General features: G+C 39.1%; 2 protein-coding genes across 9 annotated transcripts; both read right to left on the minus strand.

Annotated features, from left to right (window-relative positions):
- Positions 1–9,576: 9,576 nt before the first annotated feature.
- On the minus strand, positions 9,577–18,024 carry LOC125004572. Of its 7 annotated transcripts, none has more exons than XR_007112357.1 (6): positions 17,703–18,016; positions 17,157–17,552; positions 15,500–15,634; positions 15,221–15,282; positions 14,306–14,990; positions 9,577–9,927 (listed from the first exon to the last, which is right to left on the minus strand). XR_007112357.1 is itself a non-coding variant. In XM_047579264.1 (6 exons), the coding sequence occupies exons 1-6, from the start codon at positions 13,473–13,475 to the stop codon at positions 10,329–10,331; spliced, it is 645 nt and encodes a 214-aa protein (XP_047435220.1). In that variant the 5' UTR covers positions 13,476–13,634; the 3' UTR covers positions 9,577–10,328. The 7 variants fall into 7 exon arrangements, 5 of the variants coding, with proteins under 5 accessions (XP_047435220.1, XP_047435218.1, XP_047435217.1 ...); XM_047579264.1 differs by lacking the exons at positions 14,306–14,990; positions 15,221–15,282; positions 15,500–15,634; positions 17,157–17,552; positions 17,703–18,016 and adding exons at positions 10,695–10,756; positions 10,976–11,110; positions 12,885–12,989; positions 13,107–13,280; positions 13,439–13,634 and having other exon boundaries at positions 9,577–10,460; XR_007112358.1 differs by lacking the exon at positions 9,577–9,927 and adding an exon at positions 16,588–16,649 and having other exon boundaries at positions 14,014–14,990; positions 17,703–18,020.
- Positions 18,025–18,354: 330 nt separating this feature from the next.
- On the minus strand, positions 18,355–27,199 carry LOC125004573. Of its 2 annotated transcripts, none has more exons than XM_047579266.1 (5): positions 26,883–26,951; positions 21,724–22,107; positions 19,855–19,989; positions 19,581–19,642; positions 18,355–19,346 (listed from the first exon to the last, which is right to left on the minus strand). In XM_047579266.1, the coding sequence occupies exons 1-5, from the start codon at positions 26,917–26,919 to the stop codon at positions 19,215–19,217; spliced, it is 750 nt and encodes a 249-aa protein (XP_047435222.1). In that variant the 5' UTR covers positions 26,920–26,951; the 3' UTR covers positions 18,355–19,214. The 2 variants fall into 2 exon arrangements, with proteins under 2 accessions (XP_047435222.1, XP_047435221.1); XM_047579265.1 differs by lacking the exons at positions 18,355–19,346; positions 19,581–19,642; positions 19,855–19,989; positions 21,724–22,107 and adding exons at positions 22,850–23,840; positions 24,072–24,133; positions 24,351–24,485; positions 26,329–26,724 and having other exon boundaries at positions 26,883–27,199.
- Positions 27,200–27,427: the final 228 nt, after the last annotated feature.

A 27,427-nucleotide genomic window follows, 5' to 3' on the forward strand; every position in this document is an offset into this window, starting at 1 on the left:
CAGTTATTCAGCCATTTAAGGATATAAAACTATCAAATTATTAGCCACAGTACTTATAATACAGTAAAATGTCTTTGTTCAGAGACAACAAAGTCAGTCTGTCAAAACACAGCCACACAGTTACTGGCAGCAATCTACGTGATGTATGGAGCACATACTCATGGAGATGAGTCAAAACCTATGAAACAAATCGTGCAGAATAAAGTTATGAAATTAGATCAGTGCATTTCATCTTGCACCAGAAATCTCTACTCGATTGTAACCTCACATTCACCCTCATTACTGAACTCATTTTGCTGGATGGTGTAATGTGATCTAGTTTGAGGGTTGTGCATCAGTATGACAAATGTGTAGGATGTTTTGAAGTTGTTCTGGTTTCCACTCCTACGTATTGTCTTTATTTAAATTTCTTTTCAAATTAAGGCTGCAGTGCTGTTTGAAGAGGTCAAAGGTCAAAGAGGTTTTTTTTATTGTTATTTCAACCATATACAGCAAGGTGCAGTACACAGTGAGATGAGAGGACGTTCGTCTAGGACCCTACATGAAGAGATAGTACTAACAGGCGGTCGCCATTGTTGAAAGGGAAGCAGGAAGTCGAAACAAAAAAGAGACAGCGCCATTTTTACAGAGCATAAAGTATAAATGGCTCACAACAGCGTAGGGTGTGTGCGTAAGCTACGTTGTATATGTCCAGCTGCACCCTAAATGAGCGTATATCAAAATACGAGGGACAAGCTTATGCAGACAATACAAAAACAGACCAAACATTATGAAAATTGTAAACGGTGCAGACAACAGAGCCAACAGTGCAAAAACTAGAGACAGCGCAAAATACTTGGGAGACTCTGCACCTATAAGACATCACACAGAACAGAAAGCAGCACCGGCTAATAAGCAAACTAACAGAGTATGAGTTAGGGTGGCTGTTATCACATGACGAGCAGCATAATGTGTGGAGAAAAACATGATTTAGATCTGATAATAAGAAAAAAAACAAAAAACAAAACAAAACAAGAAACAACCAATCACAGCGAGCTGGGTAGTTAACATAATGCTAGTCTGTTCTGGCATTTGAAAGGGGGAAAAAAAAGATTCTTATCTTTATTCTGTTGTCTGCGGTTTGATCTGTTGTTTGTTAATGAGAAGGATGCAACTTCAGTCTTCCTGCGTGAGAGGCTTTTTGTCACTGTGGGTTTCCTGTGGGCCTCATTACATGGGCAGCATGATGTGTTTGAAGCAAACATCGTTTTCACTCTGTATTGTGCTGCGTCTTATCGGAAATAGCTTTGCAAAGAAGCAAACTCTGTCCCATAGGGGCATCATAAGAGTGTATGTAGGTGATTACCCTGCTGGTTTGCAATGGAAATTCATTCACTTTCTGTAACCACATCCTCTGTAGGGTCACCGGACGGCCTGTTTCAGCTGTTCTTGGGCGAGAGGCGGGATACACCCTGCACAGGTTGCCAGTTTATCGCAGGGCCAACACAAAGAGACAGAGAAACCCACGCAGACACATAGAGTACATGTAAACTCCACACAGAAAGGCCCGAGTCGGCCTATGGATTCAATCCCAGAACCTACTGGGCATCAGTGCTAACCACCCCAATAAGGAAATTAAAAAAGAGAAATAAAACGCATTCATTATTCAATTTGTGTTTCTGTTTGCCTGTACACAACCGCAGAATAGGTGCTGATCTCTTTACTAATCTCTGGATGCTGGGGTTTCATCTTCCTTGGTTTCTGGGATGCGGGACTGATTTCCAGCGCAGCATAGCATACATCTTCATCCTAATATGACAAACAACTTCATATGAGTGACGCACTGTTACACACATCATATGATAAGCTCACTAAAGAATGGCTGTAGTAAGAGACACCAGCAATGGCACTAAGAAAAGTTAACACTGACTGATATCAGGAAAGCATGGGAATTATGCAGAAGTTCATGACATGAGAAGATTAATGATTATTCTGTTAGATATCATTACGTAGAATTATTAACATCTCTGTAAAGTAAAACACAGGCAACAGTGACCTGACAGATGTGTTTACCTCAGACCCTCGTGTTTGGCGTCTGGTGTCAGTTCTTTTCTTTTCGGCCTTGTGTTCCTTGGCTGCAGACATGATCACAGTGTCATTAAACCAAAAATCCCATAATAATACCTTCAGAGGGCGAATTAAGAGTTTAATGATTTACTAAAAAAGACATATGCGGATCAGGCGTAACATTATGACCACCTTCCCATTTTTGCGTAGGTCTCCATTGTGCCTCCAGAACAGTTGGACATAGGCTTTCTGAGGGTGTCCTGTGGTGTCTGGCAAGAGAATGTTGTTACTGGGGGCCTTTGGGTGCTATGGGTTGAGGGGATCTTCCAACAGATCCTTGATCGGTTTTGGATCTAGGTACATGTCATCCACATGAATGCCAGCAGAACATCGCATTGTCACAAGACGGTCATTGTTATTTACTTCCCCTGTAAGTGGTCATAATGTTGCGGCTGATCGGTGTATACAGTACAGCATGTACCTGTTTTTTGACAGGAGCAATAAACCACAATAGAGGAGAGAAAACAAGAGAGAGCAGCACAGGCCGGACAGAGAGAGTACAGCAGCATCCAGCACGGAGCACAGTCTGGAGGCGTCTCAGTCTGTTGAGGTTCGCTGGAGTCTGTATCAAACACGACATTAAGATCTTTAGAATTCATTATGTTATATTTTTATTTATATTGATATTATTTTGCCCTTCAACTTTAAATTAGGTAGCCTATATAATGTCATCTCATCTTCATCTCTCACTCGGATCACTAGGCTATTGCAGGGGTTGTGGGCTTTTATTTTGCTCTTATTTTGCACTTTTTAAAGGGATATTTCATTAAATATGTTCATACTCGTTTTTTGCACTGAAACCAGAAGAAAATCTGGAGTTGTCGTTATTTATACATTATTACTTTAAATTATGTTTCTACTTTGGTGAGGTGTCAATGAAGAAAAGTTTTTCAGAACAATAATTGTTAAGCAGTCATATATTATTTTCATGTGCTCACAATCATAGTACATTAGTGTTTTAAGATGCTACTATACCATACCAGTTTACTGTTATATATTAATGTCACTTTCATTCACCTCTGCACTAATTGCATTCATTTGCGCATCCCTTTAATTGCATACAGTGTAGATTTTATTGTGTATTGCTGCCGTAGTTTTTATCTTTGTGCTGCTACAGCTTTTATTTTTACTGCTTCCGAACCGGAGCACTGATAAACTGTATTTTCATGTGTAGCCTTATGTAAATTGAGCAGAATACTTACCGACTATGATCCTTGTTGTTCTGTTGCCATAAACAAGTGCCTTGGTTGTGGTTTTTTCACTTCCACAGTAGTACAGACCTTCATCTGAATCCATAATATTTGTGATCAGCAGGTCAGTGGATTCAGAGGACTGGTTGCTCACCAACTGGAAACGAGGAAGAGGACTCAAAAAGCCAATGGTATCAACCTCTATTTTCCATGCCTCAAGGTTTAGTTTTAGAACAAGAGGAGGCTGGTTCAGATGGGAGCAGTTTCTGAACCACACTATTAATCTTCCAGATTTTTTACAGTCACAGTAGAGAGTGATGTTGTCTCCTGCTCTGACTGTCTCCTCCAGCACCGATCCAGAAACAGTCCCTAGAATACAAACAGAACCACGAAACAGGTGAAAACGTAGAAATGACTTCTCGATACAGCAACACAACACTGATAACACAAGGTCATATTCAGCTAAATAGAATCAATAAAATAATGTTGATGCCTCATTGATGTTACTAAAACTTACCCAAGAGAACGAACAGAAAAATCTGCAGCCCATCCATGACTGATGATGTGTAAAGATGTCTTAACAGATCTTGCTTACTGTATGTCATGACCTGCGCAGATCTCTCCGTTCACGGAAATGTGCGCTGACTGGCTAGAAAAATGGAACACTGGTTTTGTTGAGATGGAAATTTATGGTCTGGAAAGATCACACAGAAACCACTTCTAAATGGGGACTGAATTCTTGTGTCTGTATTCATGCTTTTGTATGCAGTATTTTACTGTGCTTTATATTTTTTACTGAGGGCATAGTCGAAAAGAAACGTGGCCCATCACTGACTGATGATGAAAACATTTGTATTGATTTGGAGGTTGGTCACGTACAGTTAGGTCCGTATATAACTGGACAATGACACAAGTTTTGTTATTTTACAGTAGCTGTTCATCAAAACATGCTCAAGATACAGTTATATAATCAATAAGTGTAGACTCCCAGCTGTAATTTAGCTGTCTCCTTTTCAAAGGACCAAAAGTGATTGGACAGTTGACTCAAAAGCGATTTAAAGGGCCTCATTGTCTATTCCCTCATTAATCCTTTATCATTTAAGCAGGTAAAAGGTCTGGAGTTGATTCTAGGTGTGTCATTTGCATTCAGACGCTGTTGCTATGAGCCCACAACATGTGGTTGAAGGAGATCTCAGTGGAAGTGAAACAGACCATCCTTCGACTGGAAAAAAAACAACGAAATCCGTAGGAAATGTTGACCAAATCATCAGATTTGATACAGATACATTCTGAGAAAAAAACAAAGAAACAAACAAAAAAAACACTGGTGTGCTCGGAAACTCTAAAAGGCCTGGACGTTCACGAAAGACAAAAGCGTTGGATGATGACAGGATCTTTTCATGGTGAAGAAAAACCCCCTCACAACATCAACCCAAGTGAGAACACTCTCCAGGAAGTAGGTCTATCAGTATCTAAGTCTACAATAAACAGAAGACTTTGTGACAGTAAACACAGAGGGTTCACCACAAGGTGCAAGCCATTCATCAGCCTCAAAAATAGAAAGCTAAACCAGATTAGACTCTGCCAAAACAACAACAACAACAACAACAACAACAACAACAACAACAACAACAACAAAACAAACAAATAAAACAAAACAAACAAACATAAGAAACCAGTCAAATTCTGGAACAGTAGGCCTATTCTTTGGACATAAGAAACTAAGTTGAACCTGTACAAGAATAATGGGAAGAAAAACGTATGCAGAAGGCTTAAAACTGCTCATGATCCGAATCATGCCACATATTGCTACGTAAAACACGGTGGACGCAATATTTGCAGATGCACTGTTAGCGTCTCTTCAGCTAATATTACAGTGTGAGGAGCCTGTAATTTGCGGCCTTGTGATTGACTGAGCAGCGATAGGGGCGGGGCCTTCTGTGTACAGGAGGCTTAGACTGACAGGTCTAGTGTGGCGCTCAGTGTGAAATGCATTGACTGTATATACTATGGACAAATACATCGTGACATCACCCACTAGATTGTGAACCTGTGAAGTGGGCAGAGCCCGCAGTCGCCATGTTGGATGAGCTTTACTCTACCTACACGTGGATATTCCAAATATGGACATGGGGTGGTCATGTCGGATTTTTAGACTCACCCCTATAACTCTGCTACCTGCCAGCTAAGGCTACTGCCTGTCATTCAAAGGGGAAAGCCCTGTATCACTGAAGGAGTGCTGACTTAAAGATAATGTCTTCTGCCTCTATTTATCCCTTCACTAAAGGATTGGATTCATGTTAATGTATATTCAAAGAAATTAAAATTTGCGAGGGCAAAATTTTAAAAGTATATATATGTATATAAAAAAGTCTAGTCAAGCGAACTGACTGTTCAAATGAAAATATGAAATGTGAAAATAGTGAGCAGGGTATGGAAAGTGTAATGTCAATCAAGGTGTCCATAGTCAGGAATTAATGACAACCGTTTTTATTATATTATTATTTAGCTTTCAAACAATTCAGGTAAAAACATTTGGCCACAGTTCTCAGGTTAGTGTGCTGATAATTTAAGTCTCAGTGACATAATAATAATAACAATTATTGTTCCTTTATTGATCCTTCATGTGGAAATTCCCACATTACAGAGTTTTGTGTCGACCCCTTCGGGACTCTTTCTTGAGCACAGTGATTTAAATTATATAAGCAGTATGTATACATTTTTAGCTGCTCTACAAATGTTTCTCCTACTAACAAATCGCACAGCACACAAAGTCGGTGGGTGTCCTCTGGTGAATGCAGCGAAATGGTGTGCCAACACCTTTATCAGGCCATCAATCTGCAGCTCCTTCTGCCTGCTGCGTTAGTTTCACTTGTGCGAGGGGCTTTTTCATCTCTCTGGGTTTCCTCTGAGCTCGCCACGCGCTACAAGGACAGCGTTGCGGTTTAGGTTTAGCTTTATTGTCACCTCCGTCTCATCGTGACATCTTTGAAACTGGAATCAGGACACGTTGAACCCGAAGAAGAAGTTGTTTTGTGGTGTGAACACGAACACAGAGGCATTCACGTACTGAAACTTGTTGACCTCTCATAAGATTACTGGTCAACTGATGCAATGAGTAACTTCTCATTTCTTAAACAACCAACGCAGAAATACACTAATTCTGTGGAAACGATGTCTGTTTGAGAAGGGCCAAATCATTGGCTGCATGAAGCAAAGAAAACATCTAGAGAGCAGAAACTACTAAAAATGGGTTAAGTATTGTATAATGCATCATTAAAAAAGGATAGTGGGGAACCATCATGTTTGAGGAAGAAATGTCCTGATCATGACGGGCGATCATTTAAACGTTCGGTGAAATCATATTGAAGAAAAACAACAGTGGAACTCAGGGCTACGTTTAAGAGTAAAAGTAAGAACATTTCCACACAAACAATGTGAAAGAAACTCAAGGGACTGGGACTGAACAGCTGTGTAGCCTTAAGAAAACCACTAATCAGTCTAACCGCTGAATGGCTAACCGGGAAATAAGGCTTCAATTTTGCTATGGAGCATGAAGATTGTACTCTGGATCAATGGAAGACGGTCATGTGATCTGAGTCCAGATTTACTCTGTTCCAGAGTGATGGGGCATCAGGGTGAGAAGAGAGGCAGATGAAGTGACGCCCCCATCATGCCTAGTGTCTGCTGTACCAGGCTGTGGGCTCTCAAACCACATTGAGAATGTTTTTCTGTTTTTTTTTTCATCAACACAAGATCTTGGTGTAAAATGAATGCAACACTGCATGGTAATAAATCTTGTGACATTGCAGAAGCTTCTTATCAAAACAATGCATGCTGCAAACAAAGCTAAAGGTCCAAGGAGATATTAGAGTATGTCACCTTTTTTTTGGCCAGGCATTGTAGAACTGTATGTATCCTGCATATAGTTTCAACAGCATGATGAACTTACTCTTCTTTTCAGGTCGCTAGTCCGGAAGGACGCGGGGGAGTTTCACCTTGAGTAAGTGTGAAGAAAACAGAACAGTGTGTGTTCTATAGTCCCTGTATCTCTTCTAGCTACATGTTATTATTTATATAGGGCTCCATGTAAGTAGAATCAAATATATGAATCAAAACACTGCGTGCATGTGCATTTTAATGGCTTTTTTTCCCCCCAACTCTACAGCCTCCTTGTTGAGAACACAGAAGTATTTTTTTCTTTTCCGGTTTTCCGACATGCAACTTAACCATTTTGGTTCACTCTCACATCTGTGGTCTGTGTCTTTTGTAAAGGGGGGCAGCATACTGTTAACAACCAGGCCCACCTGCTCACTACAATGGCATATAAAGCTATCAGCAGCTGAAACATCAGTGCTGTCTCAGAAGTCGACTGATCTCGATAATCAGGCTGGCAGAAATTACTTCCAGTTTGTATTAATGCTATTCTGTCTATGCTACAATAGTTTGCTGATAATTCACCAGGTGTTGATATGTTTTGATGTGAGTAGTGTCTGTGTAAGCTTTTAAAGTTGGCACTTGGAACAAAAGACTCTGCTACCTTTCTGCTAAGTGATCATCCTCTGTGCATGTGGGTGTCATCTGTGGGTAGGCATGGCCTCTATGTGTGTCTTTACAATTTCCACTGGTACACAGCGAACATAGTGAAATGGTGCGTACACCTTTATCAGTCCATCAAACTGCAGCTTCGGTCTGTGCACAGGTTGAGTCCCGTTGCAGGTGGGGCTGTTTGTCACTGCGGGTTTCCTGTCAACTGGCTTCTCAGTAAACGGACAGCAAAGTGGTTGAGGTTATTGTCAGATTGGTATTAACCTGCAGAATGTGTGAAGGTGCATTGAGGGCAGTGCAACAACAAGGAAGGTGAAGTGTAGTTGTTGGTGACACGTACAGGAAGTGAATGAAAGGGAGCACAGAATGTGTGCGCGTGGTTCATCAAACCAACTGTGTTACACACCATTTGATTAAATGTGCATTTCAAACTTCAAACTGTATTTCTTTAAATAGCACTTCTCATACCAAAAAGCAGCACAAATGAAAAGATAAAACGTTACGAGAAACGAAGTCAAGAAACCGCTACCACATATGCTGCTGCAGGGATCACTCTCACCCAGGCAGAGAGGCAGGGTCCTAACCACCCAGGCCGTAGGGACCCAAGAGACACCCCCATGGGCAGACAGGCACAACCCCGTGGCCCCCAAGAGGAAACACTGGATAAAACATCTTATAAAAAACATCAAATCTTTTATCTATTTATCAATGAATCCAACCTTGAAGTCAGACAAAAAAAAAAAATCCTAGTTCATTGTCTAATCAATCAGTTCATGGTTCCACAGCTTTATTTGTCAGAATTTCTTTAAGAATCAGTCAGAATCAGAATCAGTCAACCTTTATTTGGCCCACAAATTTGGGACATTACAGGAAACTCTGATCTGACTTAAAGGTTAAAGGCCAAGCTGATGGCAGAATCTCTCTCTCTCTGTAGTTCTTTTTACTTCCTGAAACCTGAGCTTTATGTTAATTCCTTCAAGGAGCAAAGAAGTATAAAAATTAAGCACCAACTTTGAGCATGACTTGTAATCCCAACGTCCTCAAACGAGTACTCACTTACTAGCGACACTGTAGCTTTTTACAACTGATAGAATTTGTTAAATTAGCATGTCATATAGTTTCAACTATAAAAATAAAAATAAAATAAAGATTTCGCTTTACATGCTGTCATGTTTTTACACTGACTAGTGTATTGACCCTTTTCAACCACTAGATGGCAGATAAAGGCATCCACTCATGAGGACAACAGGTCTAAATAAAGCAGAATAAGGAGGTACCACAAACCCAAAACCTGTCCCATATGAGGATACAGGGACTCAGGAGGTTAAACACAGGATTTTAGATTACTGGCCTTCAGTGTTTGTAATTCTAGGATTAAGTTTAAGCACGGTTTATACTTCTGTGGGACAAGGATGAAATGATATGCTTGTATATACTTATGCACTCGTCAGTCCGCACAAAAACATAAAAACGTCAGCACTGACTTGTTTTACCAGTTGGATTCATTTTTGTTTCTGCTTCCATTTCAACAATGGCAACTGAAACTTTTGCTGAAATTTTGCCGAAAATGAGTCATAAAAATTTGTGTCTCCGAAACTCCTAAGTTAATCTTTCCTTGATGTGTTCCATCTTTCTACTACCGCTTATTATCAATTCTAATATTTAGGGTTACTTAGGGAGATTCAAGAGATTCAAAGTAAAGGAGAAGAACTGAAATGAAATGAGGATTTTGTGTATTTATACTGTATTTATTTTACATACTGAATTAAAAAAAAAAGTTATTTTCTCATCATCACAGGGTATTCACACATGCATTCAATTATGACAGGATGATAACACAGTGAAGCACATGAAGCACAAAACAATAAAGAGTATTAAAATATTGGATAATATGATGATAATAATAATAATATCAACATTACGAATGGCTTCACAGCAACATAAAATTCTGCAATTTTAAAAACAGGCATAAAGAACAAAATATATATATAAAACTAAAACTCACTTCGCACACAACTAAAAAACATGAAACGCTCTCTGCTAACAGTATGTCTTACGTAGCAGATTAAAGGAGATCACTGACCTAATTTCCTCAGGCTGATTCTTCCACAGACGAGGGGCCCTAACCAAGAACAACCTTCAGTTTTCAGCCAGGCCCCTGGAACAGACAGCAGACCTCAGCCTGAGGATCTTAAGGTACATATCAACCTGTGTGGTGCTAAAAGGTCAGTAACATGTAGTAAGTGATCAATAAGAGCTTAAAATCAATTCTAAAACACAGTGGGAGTCAGAAGTGATCTGCTGAAACCAGAGTGATGTGATCTCTTTTGTTCTGATTCTGTGTCTTTAAAAGATGTCAGGAATCCAAACTGATAAGCAATCAAGGAAAGAGAACACAGGCAACAACACAAAACAGGAAACCAAGGAACTTAACAAAATAAAACAGGAAACTCAAAACATGATTATGAAAAAACAATTCTAATATTACATCATTAGGTCAGAGGTTCTGACGACAGAGTAGGTGCAGGCTGTTATGTCAGAGCTCCAGATCTTCATCCTCTTTGGTCTCTGTGTTGCCTGATGGAGTTCCAGCGCAGCATGAAACACATCTTCATCCTACAGTGTCGTCATCAGTGTAATTATTTAGTGTCATAATCACACATGCTTTACCAGCAATCACCTGATTTAATGAGTTTAATAGCACACTATTCATCTACTGGTTCTCCTCCACCATTAAGGAAGTTATTGGTTATAATCACTATTGACACTTAGTGGTTGATACTAGTCAGAGTGTTCAACATGTTTGCCGTTATAAAGTCAGGACTAATAAACTGTCTCTCTATAAGTTACCTGAATGGGTGGTATCTGGACTCTGGTGTCAGTTCTTTTCTCATCAACTTGAAGACGTTTGGCTGCAGAGATAATAACAGAGGAGAACTTTATCTTAAGCCAGATTAATTTTTATGAGTCTGACAAGAAGGAATTCAACTTTGGGGATTCAGAGTCATGGCAATACAAAAAAAAGAAAAGAAAAAAGTTTCTCAAGAAAAATGGGAAAATACGATGGTATTATGTTATTATAAAGACAATAAACTGAAGTTAGAATAAGTGAGTAAATATAGAACTTGTACCTGTTTCCCGACAGAGCTGTAAAATGAACATGGAGGAGAGAATGGCAACAGACGGACACAGAGAGAAGAGCAGCTTCCAGCACAGACTGCAGTCTTCCAGGGTGTCGTGGACGTCTCCTTGAGGTTCACTGGAGTCTGAGTCAAACACAGAGTTGTGTTATTTAGCTCTGGGAGAACATGTGTGTGACTTTAGACCTTATTGTCCCCATGGGGAAATTCTTTTTCACAGCACCATCTCCACTCCACAAAGTCGCCCACAGCACAGCACAGGACTCAGAAACATTAATGTTGTGCACTTCCTAAATATTTAATTTATAGCACATTGTCATGCATTGTATTTCACTAATCAAAAAATATATGAACCTCTCAAAGTAGCAGAGTTAAAATTAAAACATAATCATCATTACTCCATCAAGTAGGTGCAGTTTGTGATAACTGGTTATCACAGGTTATATAGATATTTTTTTTTTTTTCATCATTTACTTTCATCAGCTATTACTAGCTGAAATAAAATGCGGAGACCTGGCTGCATGCGGACTTCCTGGACCACAGTGCGTCTGTGCTCGGCTTCGGGACTCTACAGGCAACAGTGTGTGACAATATGTTGACCTGAAACTGTCCAATATGGCCTAATATATCAGCAACATAACTGAAAACATAATCACAATACAATTTTATGTTCTTTATTAATTATAATTATCAATTAAGCCCCAATAGTCTTCCAGTACCGGTGGTAAAATACCGCTGGCTTGACGTTTTTCTTCAAGTGCATGATGAATAATAACAAAAAAAACTTCCTCCTCTTTTTTTTTTCTCATGGATGGCCTTAATACTCTCAGTCCCTCATTTAACAAGTGTCTTTCATAGCTCCTGATAAACTAGAAGAACTGATCAGACTCATATGATATATGACACGCTGTGAAGACACAACGAGTTTCAAGATGTCTTCTATTTATGTGTCCTAGTTGACACTTGGGTTGACTTTATTCATAATTAGAGTTTGGATCCTTGAGTCAAAACATTTGACACAACGTCCTCTGATCAAAATCACTGAATTAGTTTATCTTGGAGTCAAAGTAGATGTTTGTTCCAAATACAAAAACAAAAAACCTCTCAGGGCTTCGGATCACGGATAAACTCCAGTGCAGCAGTTACCTTGTTAACAACAGAGGCTACAAAGCAGAAACAAAACAAGAAATGAGAGTAGAAATGACGACAACAGCTGGACACAGAGACAGACCAGCAGCACTGATTATGATTTGAACAGTTGATGGATTGAGTTTGTGCAGCTAACACGGAGCTGTTATCAATAGATCTGTGGATTTCATGTTGAAACACAATTTGCATTAATGCTAAATTGCTGATTTTTCAATTTGGTATCGAATGACATTATTTAAATGATTTATATATGCGTTTTGGGAGCATTAGTTATTGTTTTTGGTGCAGTATTGGTCTTGTATTGTTGATGGAAGAATGATGGCCCTATTTCAACGTTGTAACTAATTATGCTGTTATGCGAAATGAAAAAATTACAAAATATATGGAGTACATTTAAAGGTGCGTGAACAGTTTCAAGCCGTCTCTCATTAAGCAGTAGCAGCATTTTACTGAATTTTCAGCATATAATAATAGTCAAGGAGTTAGGAGCTTGTTCAAAGCACCTCAGCCATGACAAGTACAGATCTGTGACCATAAGTTTCCAGTCCCATACTTTACCATTATTTACCATGAAAAGCACGTAAAATAATCTCAAAAACTACAACACATTAAAATTGTAGGTATAAAACTTCACATTTCTATCTGGTATAAACTGTAAACAATGTGTTTGCATCGTATAGGCACCATTTACATAAGTGATCACATACCTCAGAACTGCTTTCTGACATAAACATGGATATAAATCACTCACCTAATATGAGTTTTGTTGTGATGTTGCCGTATGTGTAAATATGTCTTCTAGTGTTGTATTCTTTATCCTCCACCTTGGTCTTTTCAGTTGCACAGTAGTAGAGACCTTCATCAGAATCAGTGACGTTGGTGATCAGCAGGCCATAGGAATCAGTGTAATTGTTCTTCACCAGGTCAAAACGAGGACGTAGTATAAGGCCTGCAGAACTCCACAGTTTCTCACCTTTTGAATCTAGAACAAGAGTAGGCTGGTACTCATGGGAACAGTTCCTGAACCACACTATGTATTCTCCACGTGATGGTCTGCAGTCACAGTAGAGAGTGACGTTGTCTCCAGGTCTGACTGTCACCTCCAGTGTTGGTACAGAAATCCAACCATGACTGGAGGAAACAACTCCTAGAAGACAATTGTGAGAACATGTGACAAAACATTTAAGCTAAGTAACATTTTATCAGGTTACAACTTGGCAGAACAACACTGACACAGTAAGTATGAAATAATTTTCCCAATGTGTGTCGACTATTGCAATTTAAATGTTTAAAATCTAAACTAACCTGAGAGAGCAATGAGAATAATCCACAGTCCGTCCATGTCTGATGATGACCCGGGGCTGAAAGGCAGCTTCACACGTCCTTCTCACACAAGTTATGACTTACACACTATTTTCCATTTAAGGCAATCTAGCTGGTGATTGGCTCGTCGAATGGAACAATTTCTTCTGTGGTGAATTTGCACGCACGTGTTGGTTTTTGCATTGATGTATAGATACAACTGTTTTTTGTTGTTTGTTTTTTGATTTTCAGAAAAAACGTCATGATGGACCTCAGATGAAACCAGCTACACTACAAAGGCCTTTCACCAACGCTTGGACTGGAGTCAAGAATAGATTGTTTGATGTGAGCCAGACCGCGGTGTTCCAGTTAAGAACGCAGGGCTAACACAGAGAGTCAGACAATCATTCACACTCACAGCTATTGTCAATTTAGAATCAGCAGTTAACCTAACGAGCATGTCTTTGGAGGCGGGGGGAAACCCACGCAGACACAGGGAAAACATGCAAACTCCACATGGAAAGGCCCCAGTCGGACTAACTGCTCTTTAGACGGATGAAATCATTAAATCAACCGTCTGTAAAGGTGGATCTGATTTATTGCCACATGAATTCAATTATGACAGGATAATAACACAGTGAAGCACATCAGAAACAATACAGAGTATTAAAATATTGGATAATAAAATGATGATGATAATCAAGTCAACACTTTAAACAGCTTCACAGCAACATAAAAATCTGCAATTTTAAAAACAGGCATATATAAAAAATTTAAACTCACTTTATACACAACTAAAAAACAGGAAACACTCTCTGCTAACAGTATGTCTTAAGTAGCAGATCAAAGGAGATCACAGACTATAGTGACCTAATTTCCTCAGGCTGATTCTTCCACAGACGAGGGGCCCTAACCAAGAACAACCTTTTGTTTTCAGCCAGGCCCCTGGAACAGACAGCAGACCTCAGCCTGAGGATCTTAAGGTACGTATCAGCCTGTGTGGTGCTAAAAGGTCAGTAATGTGTAGTAAGTGATCAATAAGAGCTTAAAATCAATTCTAAAACACACACTGGGAGTCAGAAGTGATCTGCTGAAACCAGAGTGTTGTGATCTCTTTTCTTCTGATTCTGTGTCTTTAAAAGATGTCAGGAATCCAAACTAATAAGCAATCAAGGAAAGAGAACACAGGCAACAACACAAAACAGGAAACCAAGGAACTTAACAAAATAAAACAGGAAACTCAAAACACGATCATGAAACATCAGAGTCATGACGGCAGGAAGTTGGTTGGAAGCTAGGCAGCTAAGTCTGAGCATCATAAAGAATGGAAAGAGACACCCTGCCTGCTAATTATGTTTCCTCCAAAGAGGATCCATTTACAATATGTGGCCCCTGTTATCGGTTCATTGTGTTGTTTCTAATATTACATGGTTAGGTCAGAGGTTCTGATGACAGAGTAGGTGCAGACCGTTATGTCAGAGCTCCAGATCTTCATCCTCTTTGGTCTCTGTGTTGCCTGATGGAGTTCCAGCGCAGCATGAAACTCATCTTCATCCTACAGTGTCGTCATCAGGGTTATTATTTAGAGTCATAATCACACATGCTTTACCAGCAATCACCTGATTTAATGAGTTTAATAACACACTATTCATCTACTGGTTCTCCTCCACCATTAAGGAAGTTATTGGTTAAAATCACTATTGATACTTAGTGATTGATACTAGTCAGAGTGTTCACCATGTTTGCTGTTATAAAGAACTAATAAACGGTCTCTCTATAAGTTACCTGAATGGGTGGTATCTGGCCTCCGGTGTCAATTTTTCTCTCATCAACTTGAAGACGTTTGGCTGCAGAGACAATAACAGAGGAGAACTTTTTCTTAAGCCACATTCATTCTTATGAGTCTGACAAGAAGGAATTCAACTTTGGGGATTCAGAGTCATGGCAATACAAAAAAGAAAAGAAAAAAGTTTCTCAAGAAAAATGGGAAAATACCATGGTATTATGTTATTATAAAGACAATAAACTGAACTTAGAATAAGTGAGTAAATATAGAACTTGTACCTGTTTCCCGACAGAGCTGTAAAATGAACATGGAGGAGAGAATGGCAACAGACGGACACAGAGAGAAGAGCAGCTTCCAGCACAGACTGCAGTCTTCCATGGTGTCGTGGACGTCTCCTTGAGGTTCACTGGAGTCTGGGTCAAATACAGAGTTTGTGTTATTTAGCTCTGGGAGAACATGTGTGTGACTTTAGACCTTATTGTCCCCATGGGGAAATTCTTTTTCACAGCACCATCTCCACTCCACAAAGTCGCCCACAGTACAGCACAGGACTCAGAAACATTAATGTTGTGCACTTCCTAAATATTTAATTTATAGCACATTGTCAAGCATTGTATTTCACTAATCAAAAAATATATGAACCTCTCAAAGTAGCAGAGTTAGAATTAAAACATAATCATCATTACTCCATCAAGTAGGTGCAGTTTGTGATAACTGGTTACCACAGGTAATATATATATTCCATCATTTACTTTGAGAAAAAAAGCTGAAATAAAATGTTGACATTGACAAACTGTGTGTGTTTGTTGGGATCCACAGGGAGTGTGTGCCACTGTTGTGTGTTGTGCGGAGACCTGGCTGCATGTGGACTTCCCGGACCACAGTGCGTCTGTGCCCGGCTTCAGGACTCTATAGGCAACAGTGTGTGACAATATCTACGCCACTGTTGACCTGAAACTGTCTAATATGGCCTAATATATCAGCAACATAACTGAAAACATAATTACAATACAATTTTATGTTCTTAATTAATTATAATTATTAATTTAGCCCCAATAGTCTTCCAGTACCGGTGGTACCATACCGCTGGCTTGACTTTTTTCTTCAAGTGCATGATGAATAATAACAAAAAATCTTCCTCCTCTTTTTTTTTCTCATGGATGGCCCTAATACTCTCAGTCCGTCATTTAACAAGTGTTTTTCATAGCTACTGATGAACTAGAATAACTGATCAGACTTATATGATATAGAGTTTGGATCCTTGAGTCAAAACATTTGACACAACGCCCTCTGATCAAAATCACTGTATTAGTTTATCTTGGAGTCAAAGTAGATGTGTGTTTCAAATACAAAAAAAAAAAAAAACCTCTCAGGGCTTCGGATCAGGGATAAACTCCAGCGCAGCAGTTACCTTGTTAACGACAGAGGCTACAAAGCAGAAACAAAGCAAGAAAAGAGAGTAGGACTGACAACAACAGCTGGACACAGAAACAGACCAGCAGCACTGATCATGATTTGAACAGTTGATGGATTGAGATGGTGCAACTAACACGGAGCTGTTATCAATAGATCTGTGGATTTCATGTTGAAACACAATTTGTATTTATGCTAAATAGCTGATTCTTCAATTTGGTATCTAATTACATTATTTAAATTATTTATATATGTGTTTTGGGAGCATTACTCATTGTTTTTGGTGCAGTATTGGTCTTGTATTGTTGATGGAACAATGGTAACTAATTATGCTGTTATGTGAAATAAAAAAAATTACAAAATATATGGAGTACAAGCCGTCTCTAATTAAGCAGTAGCAGCATTTTAATCCAGGCCGATGCTTTGAGGTTGGCTGAACCTTAATCTGTAATATGTGCATGAATATTATTGCTACAAACATGATCTCATTCACACGTAGATATTTGGTACCAAAATACTTACCAACTATAAGCCTTGTGGTGATGTTGCCGTATCTGTAAACATGTCTAGTAGTGATGTATTCTCTATCCTCCACAATTGCTTTTTTAATTCCACAGTAGTAGAGACCTTCATCTGAATCAGTAATGCTCCTGATCAGCAGGTCATAGGAATCAGTGGAAAAGTTCTTAACAAATTCGAAACAAGGACATACTAGTTTGTCTGCAGGAGTCCACAGTTTCTGATCTGTTGAATCTAGAACAAGAGTAGGCTGGTTTTCATGGGAACAGTTCCTGAACCACAGTGTGGAGGCTCCAGATGGTCTTCTGCAGTCACAGTAGAGAGTGATGTTGTCTCCAGGTCTGACTGTCACCTCCAGTGTTGGTAAAGAAATCCAACCATGACTGGAGGAAACAACTCCTAGAAGACAATTGTAAGAACATGTGACAAAAAATTAAAGCTAAGTAACATTTTATCAGGTTACAGCTCAACACTGACACAATAAGTATGAAGTAATTTTCCCAATGTGTGTCGAATGTTGCAATTTAAATGTTTAAAATCTAAACTAACCTGAGAGAGCAACGAGAATAATCCACAGTCCGTCCATGTCTGATGATGACCCGGGGCTGAAAGGCAGCTTCACACGTCCTTCTCACACAAGTTATGACTTACACACTATTTTCCATTTAAGGCAATCTAGCTGGTGATTGGCTCGTCGAATGGAACAATTTCTTCTGTGGTGAATTTGCACGCACGTGTTGGTTTTTGCATTGATGTATAGATACAACTGTTTTTTGTTGTTTGTTTTTTGATTTTCAGAAAAAACGTCATGATGGACCTCAGATGAAACCAGCTACACTACAAAGGCCTTTCACCAACTCTTGGACTGGAGTCAAGAATAGATTGTTTGATGTGAGCCAGACCGCAACTTTCCAGTTAAGAACGGAGCATGCAGTTTGATGATGTCTGACGATATATGTGTGTGAGGCGGGGCACACCCGGGACAGGTTGCCAGTCTGTCGCAGGGCTAACACAGAGAGTCAGACAATCATTCACACTCACAGCTATTGTCAATTTAGAATCAGCAGTTAACCTAACGAGCATGTCTTTGGAGGCGGGGGGAAACCCACGCAGACACAGGGAGAACATGCAAACTCCACATGGAAAGGCCCCAGTCGGACTAACTGCTCTTTAGACGGATGAAATCATTAAATCAACCGTCTGTAAAGGTGGATCTGATTTATTGCCACATGAATTCAATTATGACAGGATAATAACACAGTGAAGCACATCAGAAACAATACAGAGTATTAAAATATTGGATAATAAAATGATGATGATAATCAAGTCAACACTTTAAACAGCTTCACAGCAACATAAAAATCTGCAATTTTAAAAACAGGCATATATAAAAAATTTAAACTCACTTTATACACAACTAAAAAACAGAAAATGCTCTCTGCTAACAGTATGTCTTAAGTATAATCTGCAAGTAGCAGATTAGAGGAGATCACAGAGTATGTTGACCTAATTTCCTCAGGCTGATTCTTCCACAGACGAGGGGCCCTAACCAATAACAACCTTTTTTTTTCAGCCAGGCCCCTGGAACAGACAGCAGACCTCAGCCTGAGGATCTTAAGGTACATATCTGCCTGTGTGGTGCTAAAAGGTCAGTAATGTGTAGTAAGTGATCAATAAGAGCTTAAAATCAATTCTAAAACACTCTGGGAGTCAGAAGTGATCTGCTGAAACCAGAGTGATGTGATCTCTTTTCTTCTGATTCTGTGTCTTTAAAAGATGTCAGGAATCCAAACTAATAAGCAATCAAGGAAAGAGAACACAGGCAACAACACAAAACAGGAAACCAAGGAACTTAACAAAATAAAACAGGAAACTCAAAACATGATCATGAAAAAACAATCAGAGTCACGACAGCAGGAAGTTGGTTGGAAGCTTGGCAGCTAGGTCTGAGCATCATAAAGAATGGAAAGAGACACCCTGCCTGCTAATTATGTTTCCTTCAAAGAGGATCCATTTACAATATGTGGCCCTTGTTATCGGTTCATTGTGTTGTTTCTAATATTACATCGTTAGGTCAGAGGTTCTGATGACAGAGTAGGTGCAGACCGTTATGTCAGAGCTCCAGATCTTCATCCTCTTTGGTCTCTGTGTTGCCTGATGGAGTTCCAGCGCAGCATGAAACACACCTTCATCCTACAGTGTCGTCATCAGTGTTATTATTTAGAGTCATAATCACACATGCTTTACCAGCAATCACCTGATTTAATGAGTTTAATAACACACTATTCATCTACTGGTTCTCCTCCACCATTAAGAAAGTTATTGGTTAAAATCACTATTGATACTTAGTGGTTGATACTAGTCAGAGTATTCACCATGTTTGCTGTTATAAAGTCAGGACTAATAAACTGTCTCTCTATAAGTTACCTGAATGGGTGGTATCTGGCCTCTGGTGTCAGTTATTTTCTCATCAATTTGAAGACGTTTGGCTGCAGAGATAATAACAGAGGATAACTTTTTCTAAAGCCACATTCATTCTTATGAGTCTGACAAGAAGGAATTCAACTTTGGGGATTCAGAGTCATGACAATGAAAAAAAGAAAAAAGTTTCTCAAGAAAAATGTGAAAACACCATGATATTATGTTATTATAAAGAAAATAAACTGAAGTTAGAATAAGTGAGTAAATATAGAACTTGTACCTGTTTCCCGACAGAGCTGTAAAATGAACATGGAGGAGAGAATGGCAACAGACGGACACAGAGAGAAGAGCAGCTTCCAGCACAGACTGCAGTCTTCCATGGTGTCGTGGACGTCTCCTTGAGGTTCACTGGAGTCTGGGTCAAATACAGAGTTTGTGTTATTTAGCTCTGGGAGAACATGTGTGTGACTTTAGACCTTATTGTCCCCATGGGGAAATTCTTTTTCACAGCACCATCTCCACTCCACAAAGTCCACCACAGCACAGGACTCAGAAACATTAACTTTATGCACTTTGTAAATATTTAATCTATAGCACATTGTCATGCATTGTATTTCACTAATCAAAAAATATATGAACCTCTCAAAGTAGCAGAGTTAGAATTAAAACATGATCATCATTACTCCATCAAGCAGGTGCAGGTGGTGATAACTGGTTACCACAGGTAATATATATATTTCATCATTTACTTTGAGAAAAAAAGCTGAAATAAAATGTTGACATTGACAAACTGTGTGCGTTTGTTGGGAGCCACAGGGAGTGTGTGCCACTGTTGTGTGTTGTGCGGAGACCTGGCTGCATGTGGACTTCCCGGACCACAGTGCGTCTGTGCCCGGCTTCAGGACTCTACAGACAACAGTGTGTGACAATATCTACGCCACTGTTGACCTGAAACTGTCCAATATGGCCTAATATATCAGCAATATAACTGAAAACATAATCACCATACAATTTTATGTTTTTAATTAATTATAATTATTAATTAAGCCCAATAGTCTTCCAGTACCGGTGGTACCATACCGCTGGCTTGACTTTTTTCTTCAAGTGCATGATGAATAAAAATAAAAAAACGTTCCTCCTCTCTTTTTTTTTTTCTCATGGGTGGCCTTAATACTCTCAGTCTCTCATTTAACAAGTGTCTTTCATAGCTACTGATAAACTAGAATAACTGATCAGACTCATATGATATATGACACGCTGTGAAGACACAGCGAGTTTCAAGATGTCTTCTATTTATGTGTCCTAGTTGACACTTGGTTTTACTTTATTCATAATTAGAGTTTGGATCCTTGAGTCAAAACATTCGACGAAACGTCCTCTGATCAAAATCACTGAATTAGTTTATCTTGGAGTCAAAGTGGATGTTTGTTCCAAATACAAAAAAAAAAAAACTCTCAGGGCTTCGGATCACGGATAAACTCCAGCGCAGCAGTTACCTTGTTAACGACAGAGGCTACAAAGCAGAAACAAAACAAGAAATGAGAGTAGAAATGACGACAACAGCTGGACACAGAGACAGACCAGCAGCACTGATTATGATTTGAACAGTTGATGGATTGAGTTTGTGCCGCTAACACGGAGCTGTTATGAATAGATCTGTGGATTTCATGTTGAAACACAATTTGTGTTTATGCTAAATTGCTGATTCTTCAATTTGGTATCTAATTACATATTTAAATTATTTATATATGCGTTTCGGGAGCGTTACTCATTGTTTTTAGTGCAGTATTGGTCTTGTATTGTTGATGGAAGAATGACGCCCTATTTCAACGTTGTAACTAATTATGCTGTTATGCGTGATAAAAAAATTACAAAATATATGGAGTACATTTAATGGTGCATGAACAGTTTCAAGCCGTCTCTAATTAAGCAGTAGCAGCATTTTGATCCAGGCCGATGCTTTGAGGTTGGCTGAACCTTAATCTGTAATATGTGCATGAATATTGTTGCTACAAACATGATCTCATTCACACGTAGATATTTGGTACCAGAATACTTACCGACTATAAGTCTTGTTGTAAGTTTACTACTGTATGTTGATCATATGTTGCTGTATTCGTGCATGGATAATACATACCAAAATACTTACTGACTATAAGTCTTGTCGTGATGTTGCTGTATCTGTAAACATGTCTAGTAGTGATGTATTCTTTATCCACCACAATCTCTTTTTGAGTTCCACAGTAGTAGAGACCTTCATCTGAGTCAGTGACGTTCACGATCAGCAGGTCATAGGAATCAGTGGAACCGTTCTTCACAAATTCAAAGCCAGGATGTTTTATGATGTTTCTATAAGCGCTGAACTGGCTTAAAAGAAGAGTAGGCTGGTTCTCATGGGAACAGTTCCTGAACCACACTGTGTAGACTCCAAATGGTTGCCTGCAGTCACAGTAGAGAGTGATGTTGTCTCCAGGTCTGACTGTCACCTCCAGTGTTGGTACAGAAATCCAACCATGATTGGAAGAAACAACTCCTAGAAGACAATTATAAGAATATGTGACCAAAAATTAAAGCTAAATAACATTTTATCAGGTTACAGCTCAGCAGAACAACACTGACACAGTAAGTATGAAATAATTTTCCCAATGCGTGTCGACTATTGCAATTTAAATGTTTAAAATCTAAATCTAATCTAACCTGAGAGAGCAACGAGAATAATCCACAGTCCCTCCATGTCTGATGATGACCTGAGGCTGAAAGGCAGCTTCACACGTCCTTCTCACACAAGTTATGACTTACACACTATTTTCCATTTAAGGCAATCTAGCTGGTGATTGGCTAGTCGAATGGAACAATTTCTTCTGTGGTGAATTTGCACGCACATGTTGGTTTTTGCATTGATGTATAGATATAACTGTTTTTTGTTGTTTGTTTTTTTGATTTTCAGAAGAAACGTCATGATGAGCCTCAGATGAAACCAGCTACACCACAAAGGCCTTTCACCAACTCTTGGACTGGAGTCAAGAATAGATTGTTTGATCTGAGCCAGACCGCGACTTTCCAGTTAAGAACGCAGGGCTAACACAGAGAGTCAGACAATCATTCACACTCACAGCTATTGTCAATTTAGAATCAGCAGTTAACCTAGCGAGCATGTCTTTGGAGACGGGGGGAAACCCACGCAGACACAGGGAGAACAGGCAAACTCCACATGGAAAGGCCCCAGTCGGACTAACTGCTCTTTAGACGGATGAAATCATTAAATCAACCGTCTGTAAAGGTGGATCTGATTTTATTGCCACATGAATTCAATTATGACAGGATAATGACATAATGAAGCACATCAGAAACAATACAGAGTATTAAAATATTGCATAATAAAGTGATGATGATAATCAAGTCAACACTTTAAACGGCTTCACAGCAACATAAAAATCTGCAATTTTAAAAACAGGCATACATAAATAATTTAAACTCACTTTATACACAACTAAAAAACAGAAAATGCTCTCTGCTAACAGTATGTCTTAAGTATAATCTGCAAGTAGCAGATTAGAGGAGATCACAGAGTATGTTGACCTAATTTCCTCAGGCTGATTCTTCCACAGACGAGGGGCCCTAACCAAGAACAACCTTTTGTTTTCAGCCAGGCCCCTGGAACAGACAGCAGACCTCAGCCTGAGGATCTTAAGGTACATATCTGCCTGTGTGGTGCTAAAAGGTCAGTAACATGTAGTAAGTGATCAATAAGAGCTTAAAATCAATTCTAAAACACTCTGGGAGTCAGAAGTGATCTGCTGAAACCAGAGTGATGTGATCTCTTTTCTTCTGATTCTGTGTCTTTAAAAGATGTCAGGAATCCAAACTAATAAGCAATCAAGGAAAGAGAACACAGGCAACAACACAAAACAGGAAACCAAGGAACTTAACAAAATAAAACAGGAAACTCAAAACATGATCATGAAAAAACAATCAGAGTCATGACAGCAGGAAGTTGGTTGGAAGCTTGGCAGCTAGGTCTGAGCATCATAAAGAATGGAAAGAGACACCCTGCCTGCTAATTATGTTTCCTTCAAAGAGGATCCATTTACAACATGTGGCCCTTGTTATCGGTTCATTGTGTTGTTTCTAATATTACATCGTTAGGTCAGAGGTTCTGATGACAGAGTAGGTGCAGGCTGTTATGTCAGAGCTCCAGATCTTCATCCTCTTTGGTCTCTGTGTTGCCTGATGGAGTTCCAGCGCAGCATGAAACACACCTTCATCCTACAGTGTCGGCATCAGTGTTATTATTTAGAGTCATAATCACACATGCTTTACCAGCAATCACCTGATTTAATGAGTTTAATAACACACTATTCATCTACTGGTTCTCCTCCACCATTAATGTTATTGGTTATAATCACTATTAATACTTAGTGGTTGATACTAGTCAGAGTGTTCACCATGTTTGCTGTTATAAAGTCAGGACTAATAAACTGTTTCTCTATAAGTTACCTGAATGGGTGGTATCTGGCCTCTGGTGTCAGTTCTTCTCTCATCAATTTGAAGACGTTTGGCTGCAGAGATAATAACAGAGGAGAACTTTTTCTTAAGCCAGATTCATTCTTATGAGTCTGACAAGAAGGAATTCAGCTTTGGGGATTCAGAGTCATGGCAATACAAAAAAGAAAAGAAAAAAGTTTCTCAAGAAAAATGGGAAAATACCATGGTATTATGTTATTATAAAGACAATAAACTGAACTTAGAATAAGTGAGTAAATATAGAACTTGTACCTGTTTCCCGACAGAGCTGTAAAATGAACATGGAGGAGAGAATGGCAACAGACGGACACAGAGAGAAGAGCAGCTTCCAGCACAGACTGCAGTCTTCCAGGGTGTCGTGGACGTCTCCTTGAGGTTCACTGGAGTCTGGGTCAAATACAGAGTTTGTGTTATTTAGCTCTGGGAGAACATGTGTGTGACTTTAGACCTTATTGTCCCCATGGGGAAATTCTTTTTCACAGCACCATCTCCACTCCACAAAGTCGCCCACAGTACAGCACAGGACTCAGAAACATTAATGTTGTGCACTTCCTAAATATTTAATTTATAGCACATTGTCAAGCATTGTATTTCACTAATCAAAAAATATATGAACCTCTCAAAGTAGCAGAGTTAGAATTAAAACATAATCATCATTACTCCATCAAGTAGGTGCAGTTTGTGATAACTGGTTACCACAGGTAATATATATATTCCATCATTTACTTTGAGAAAAAAAGCTGAAATAAAATGTTGACATTGACAAACTGTGTGTGTTTGTTGGGATCCACAGGGAGTGTGTGCCACTGTTGTGTGTTGTGCGGAGACCTGGCTGCATGTGGACTTCCCGGACCACAGTGCGTCTGTGCCCGGCTTCAGGACTCTATAGGCAACAGTGTGTGACAATATCTACGCCACTGTTGACCTGAAACTGTCTAATATGGCCTAATATATCAGCAACATAACTGAAAACATAATTACAATACAATTTTATGTTCTTAATTAATTATAATTATTAATTAAGCCCCAATAGTCTTCCAGTGCCGGTGGTACCATACCGCTGGCTTGACTTTTTTCTTCAAGTGCATGATGAATAATAACAAAAAAAACTTCCTCTGCTCATTTTTTTTTCTCATGGATGGCCCTAATACTCTCAGTCTCTCATTTAACAAGTGTCTTTCATAGCTCCTGATAAACTAGAAGAACTGATCAGACTCATATGATATATGACACGCTGTGAAGACACAACGAGTTTCAAGATGTCTTCTGTTAATGTGTCCTAGTTGACACTTGGGTTGACTTTATTCATAATGAGTTTGGATCCTTGAGTCAAAACATTCGACGAAACGTCCTCTGATCAAAATCACTGAATTAGTTTATCTTGGAGTCAAAGTAGATATTTGTTTCAAATACAAAAAAAAAATAAAATATCTCTCAGGGCTTCGGGTCACGGATAAACTCCAGCGCAGCAGTTACCTTGTTAACAACAGAGGCTACAAAGCAGAAACAAAGCAAGAAATGAGAGTAGAAATGGCAACAACAGCTGGACACAGAGACAGACCAGCAGCACTGATCATGATTTGAACAGTTGATGGATTGAGATGGTGCAACTAACACGGAGCTGTTATCAATAGATCTGTGGATTTCATGTTGAAACACAATTTGTATTTATGCTAAATTGCTGATTTTTCAATTTGGTATCTAATTACATTATTTAAATTATTTATATGTGCGTTTCGAGAGCATTACTCATTGTTTTTGGTGCAGTATTGGTCTTGTAGTGTTGATGGAAGAATGATGGCCCTATTTCAATGTTGTAACTAATTATGCTGTTATGCGAAATGAAAAAATTACAAAATATATGGAGTACATTTAAAGGTGCGTGAACAGTTTCAAGCCATCTCTAATTAAGCAGTAGCAGCACTTTACTGAATTTTCAGCATATAATAATAGTCAAGGAGTTAGGAGCTTGTTCAAAGCACCTCAGCCATGACAAGTACAGATCTGTGACCGTAAGTTTCCAGTCCCATACTTTACCATTATTTACCATGAAAAGCACATAAAATAATCTCAAAAACTACAACACATTAAAATTGTAGGTATAAAACTTCACATTTCTATCTGGTATAAACTGTAAACAATGTGTTTGCATCGTATAGGCACCATTTACTTAAGTGATCACATACCTCCGAACTGCTTTCTGACATCAACATGAATATAAATCACTCACCTAATATGAGTTTTGTTGTTATGTTGCCATATGTGTAAATATGTCTTCTAGTGATGTATTCTTTATCCTCCACCTTGGTCTTTTCAGTTCCACAGTAGTAGAGACCTTCATCAGAATCAGTGACGTTGGTGATCAGCAGGTCATAGGAATCAGTGGAAATGTTCTTCACCAGTTCAAAACGAGGACGTAGTATAATGCCTGCAGAAGTCCACAGTTTCTGATCTTCTAAACTTAGAACAAGAGTAGGCTGGTTCTCATGGGAACAGTTCCTGAACCATACTATGTATTCTCCACGTGATGGTCTGCAGTCACAGTAGAAAGTGACGTTGTCTCCAGGTCTGACTGTCACCTCCAGTGTTGGTACAGAAATCCAACCATGACTGAAGGAAACAACTCCTAGAAGACAATTATAACAACATGTGACAAAAAATTAAAGCTAAGTAACATTTTATCAGGTTACAACTTGGCAGAACAACACTGACACAGTAAGTGTGAAATAATTTTCCCAATGTGTGTCGACTATTGCACTTTGAATGTTTAAAATCTAAACTAACCTGAGAGAGCAACGAGAATAATCCACAGTCCGTCCATGTCTGATGATGACCCGGGGCTGAAAGGCAGCTTCACACGTCCTTCTCACACAAGTTATGACTTACGCACTATTTTCCATTTAAGGCAATCTAGCTGGTGATTGGCTCGTCGAATGGAACAATTTCTTCTGTGGTGAATTTGCACGCACATGTTGGTTTTTGCACTGATGTATAGATACAACTGTTTTTTGTTGTTTGTTTTTTTGATTTTCAGAAGAAACGTTATGATGAGCCTCAGATAAAACCAGCTACACTACAAAGGCCTATCGCCAACTCTCGGACTGGAGTCAAGAATAGATTGTTTGATCTGAGCCAGACCGCGACTTTCCAGTTAAGAACACAGGGCTAACACAGAGAGTCAGACAATCATTCACACTCACAGCTATTGTCAATTTAGAATCAGCAGTTAACCTAGCGAGCATGTCTTTGGAGGCGGGGGGAAACCCACGCAGACACAGGGAGAACATGCAAACTCCACATGGAAAGGCCCCAGTCGGACTAACTGCTCT

This window comes from Mugil cephalus, chromosome 2 (genome assembly GCF_022458985.1).
Source record: "Mugil cephalus isolate CIBA_MC_2020 chromosome 2, CIBA_Mcephalus_1.1, whole genome shotgun sequence".
In the NCBI taxonomy this organism is placed as follows: domain Eukaryota; kingdom Metazoa; phylum Chordata; class Actinopteri; order Mugiliformes; family Mugilidae; genus Mugil; species Mugil cephalus.

Excerpts from the sequence above, each read along its gene's own strand:
- LOC125004572 (XM_047579262.1), bottom strand. The coding sequence starts at position 17,739 with ATGGACGGACTGTGGATTATTCTCGTTGCTCTCTCAG. Across the intron at positions 11,111-12,884 it reads CACAACAAAACTCATATTAG|ACTCCAGTGAACCTCAAGGA; the intron begins GTGAGTGATTTA and ends TGTTTGACTCAG. Across the intron at positions 10,461-10,694 it reads TCCAGATACCACCCATTCAG|GATGAAGATGTGTTTCATGC; the intron begins GTAACTTATAGA and ends ACGACACTGTAG.
- LOC125004573 (XM_047579265.1), bottom strand. The coding sequence starts at position 26,919 with ATGGACGGACTGTGGATTATTCTCGTTGCTCTCTCAG. Across the intron at positions 24,486-26,328 it reads AACAACAAAACTCATATTAG|ACTCCAGTGAACCTCAAGGA; the intron begins GTGAGTGATTTA and ends TATTTGACCCAG. Across the intron at positions 24,134-24,350 it reads ACAGCTCTGTCGGGAAACAG|CCAAACGTCTTCAAATTGAT; the intron begins GTACAAGTTCTA and ends TTATCTCTGCAG.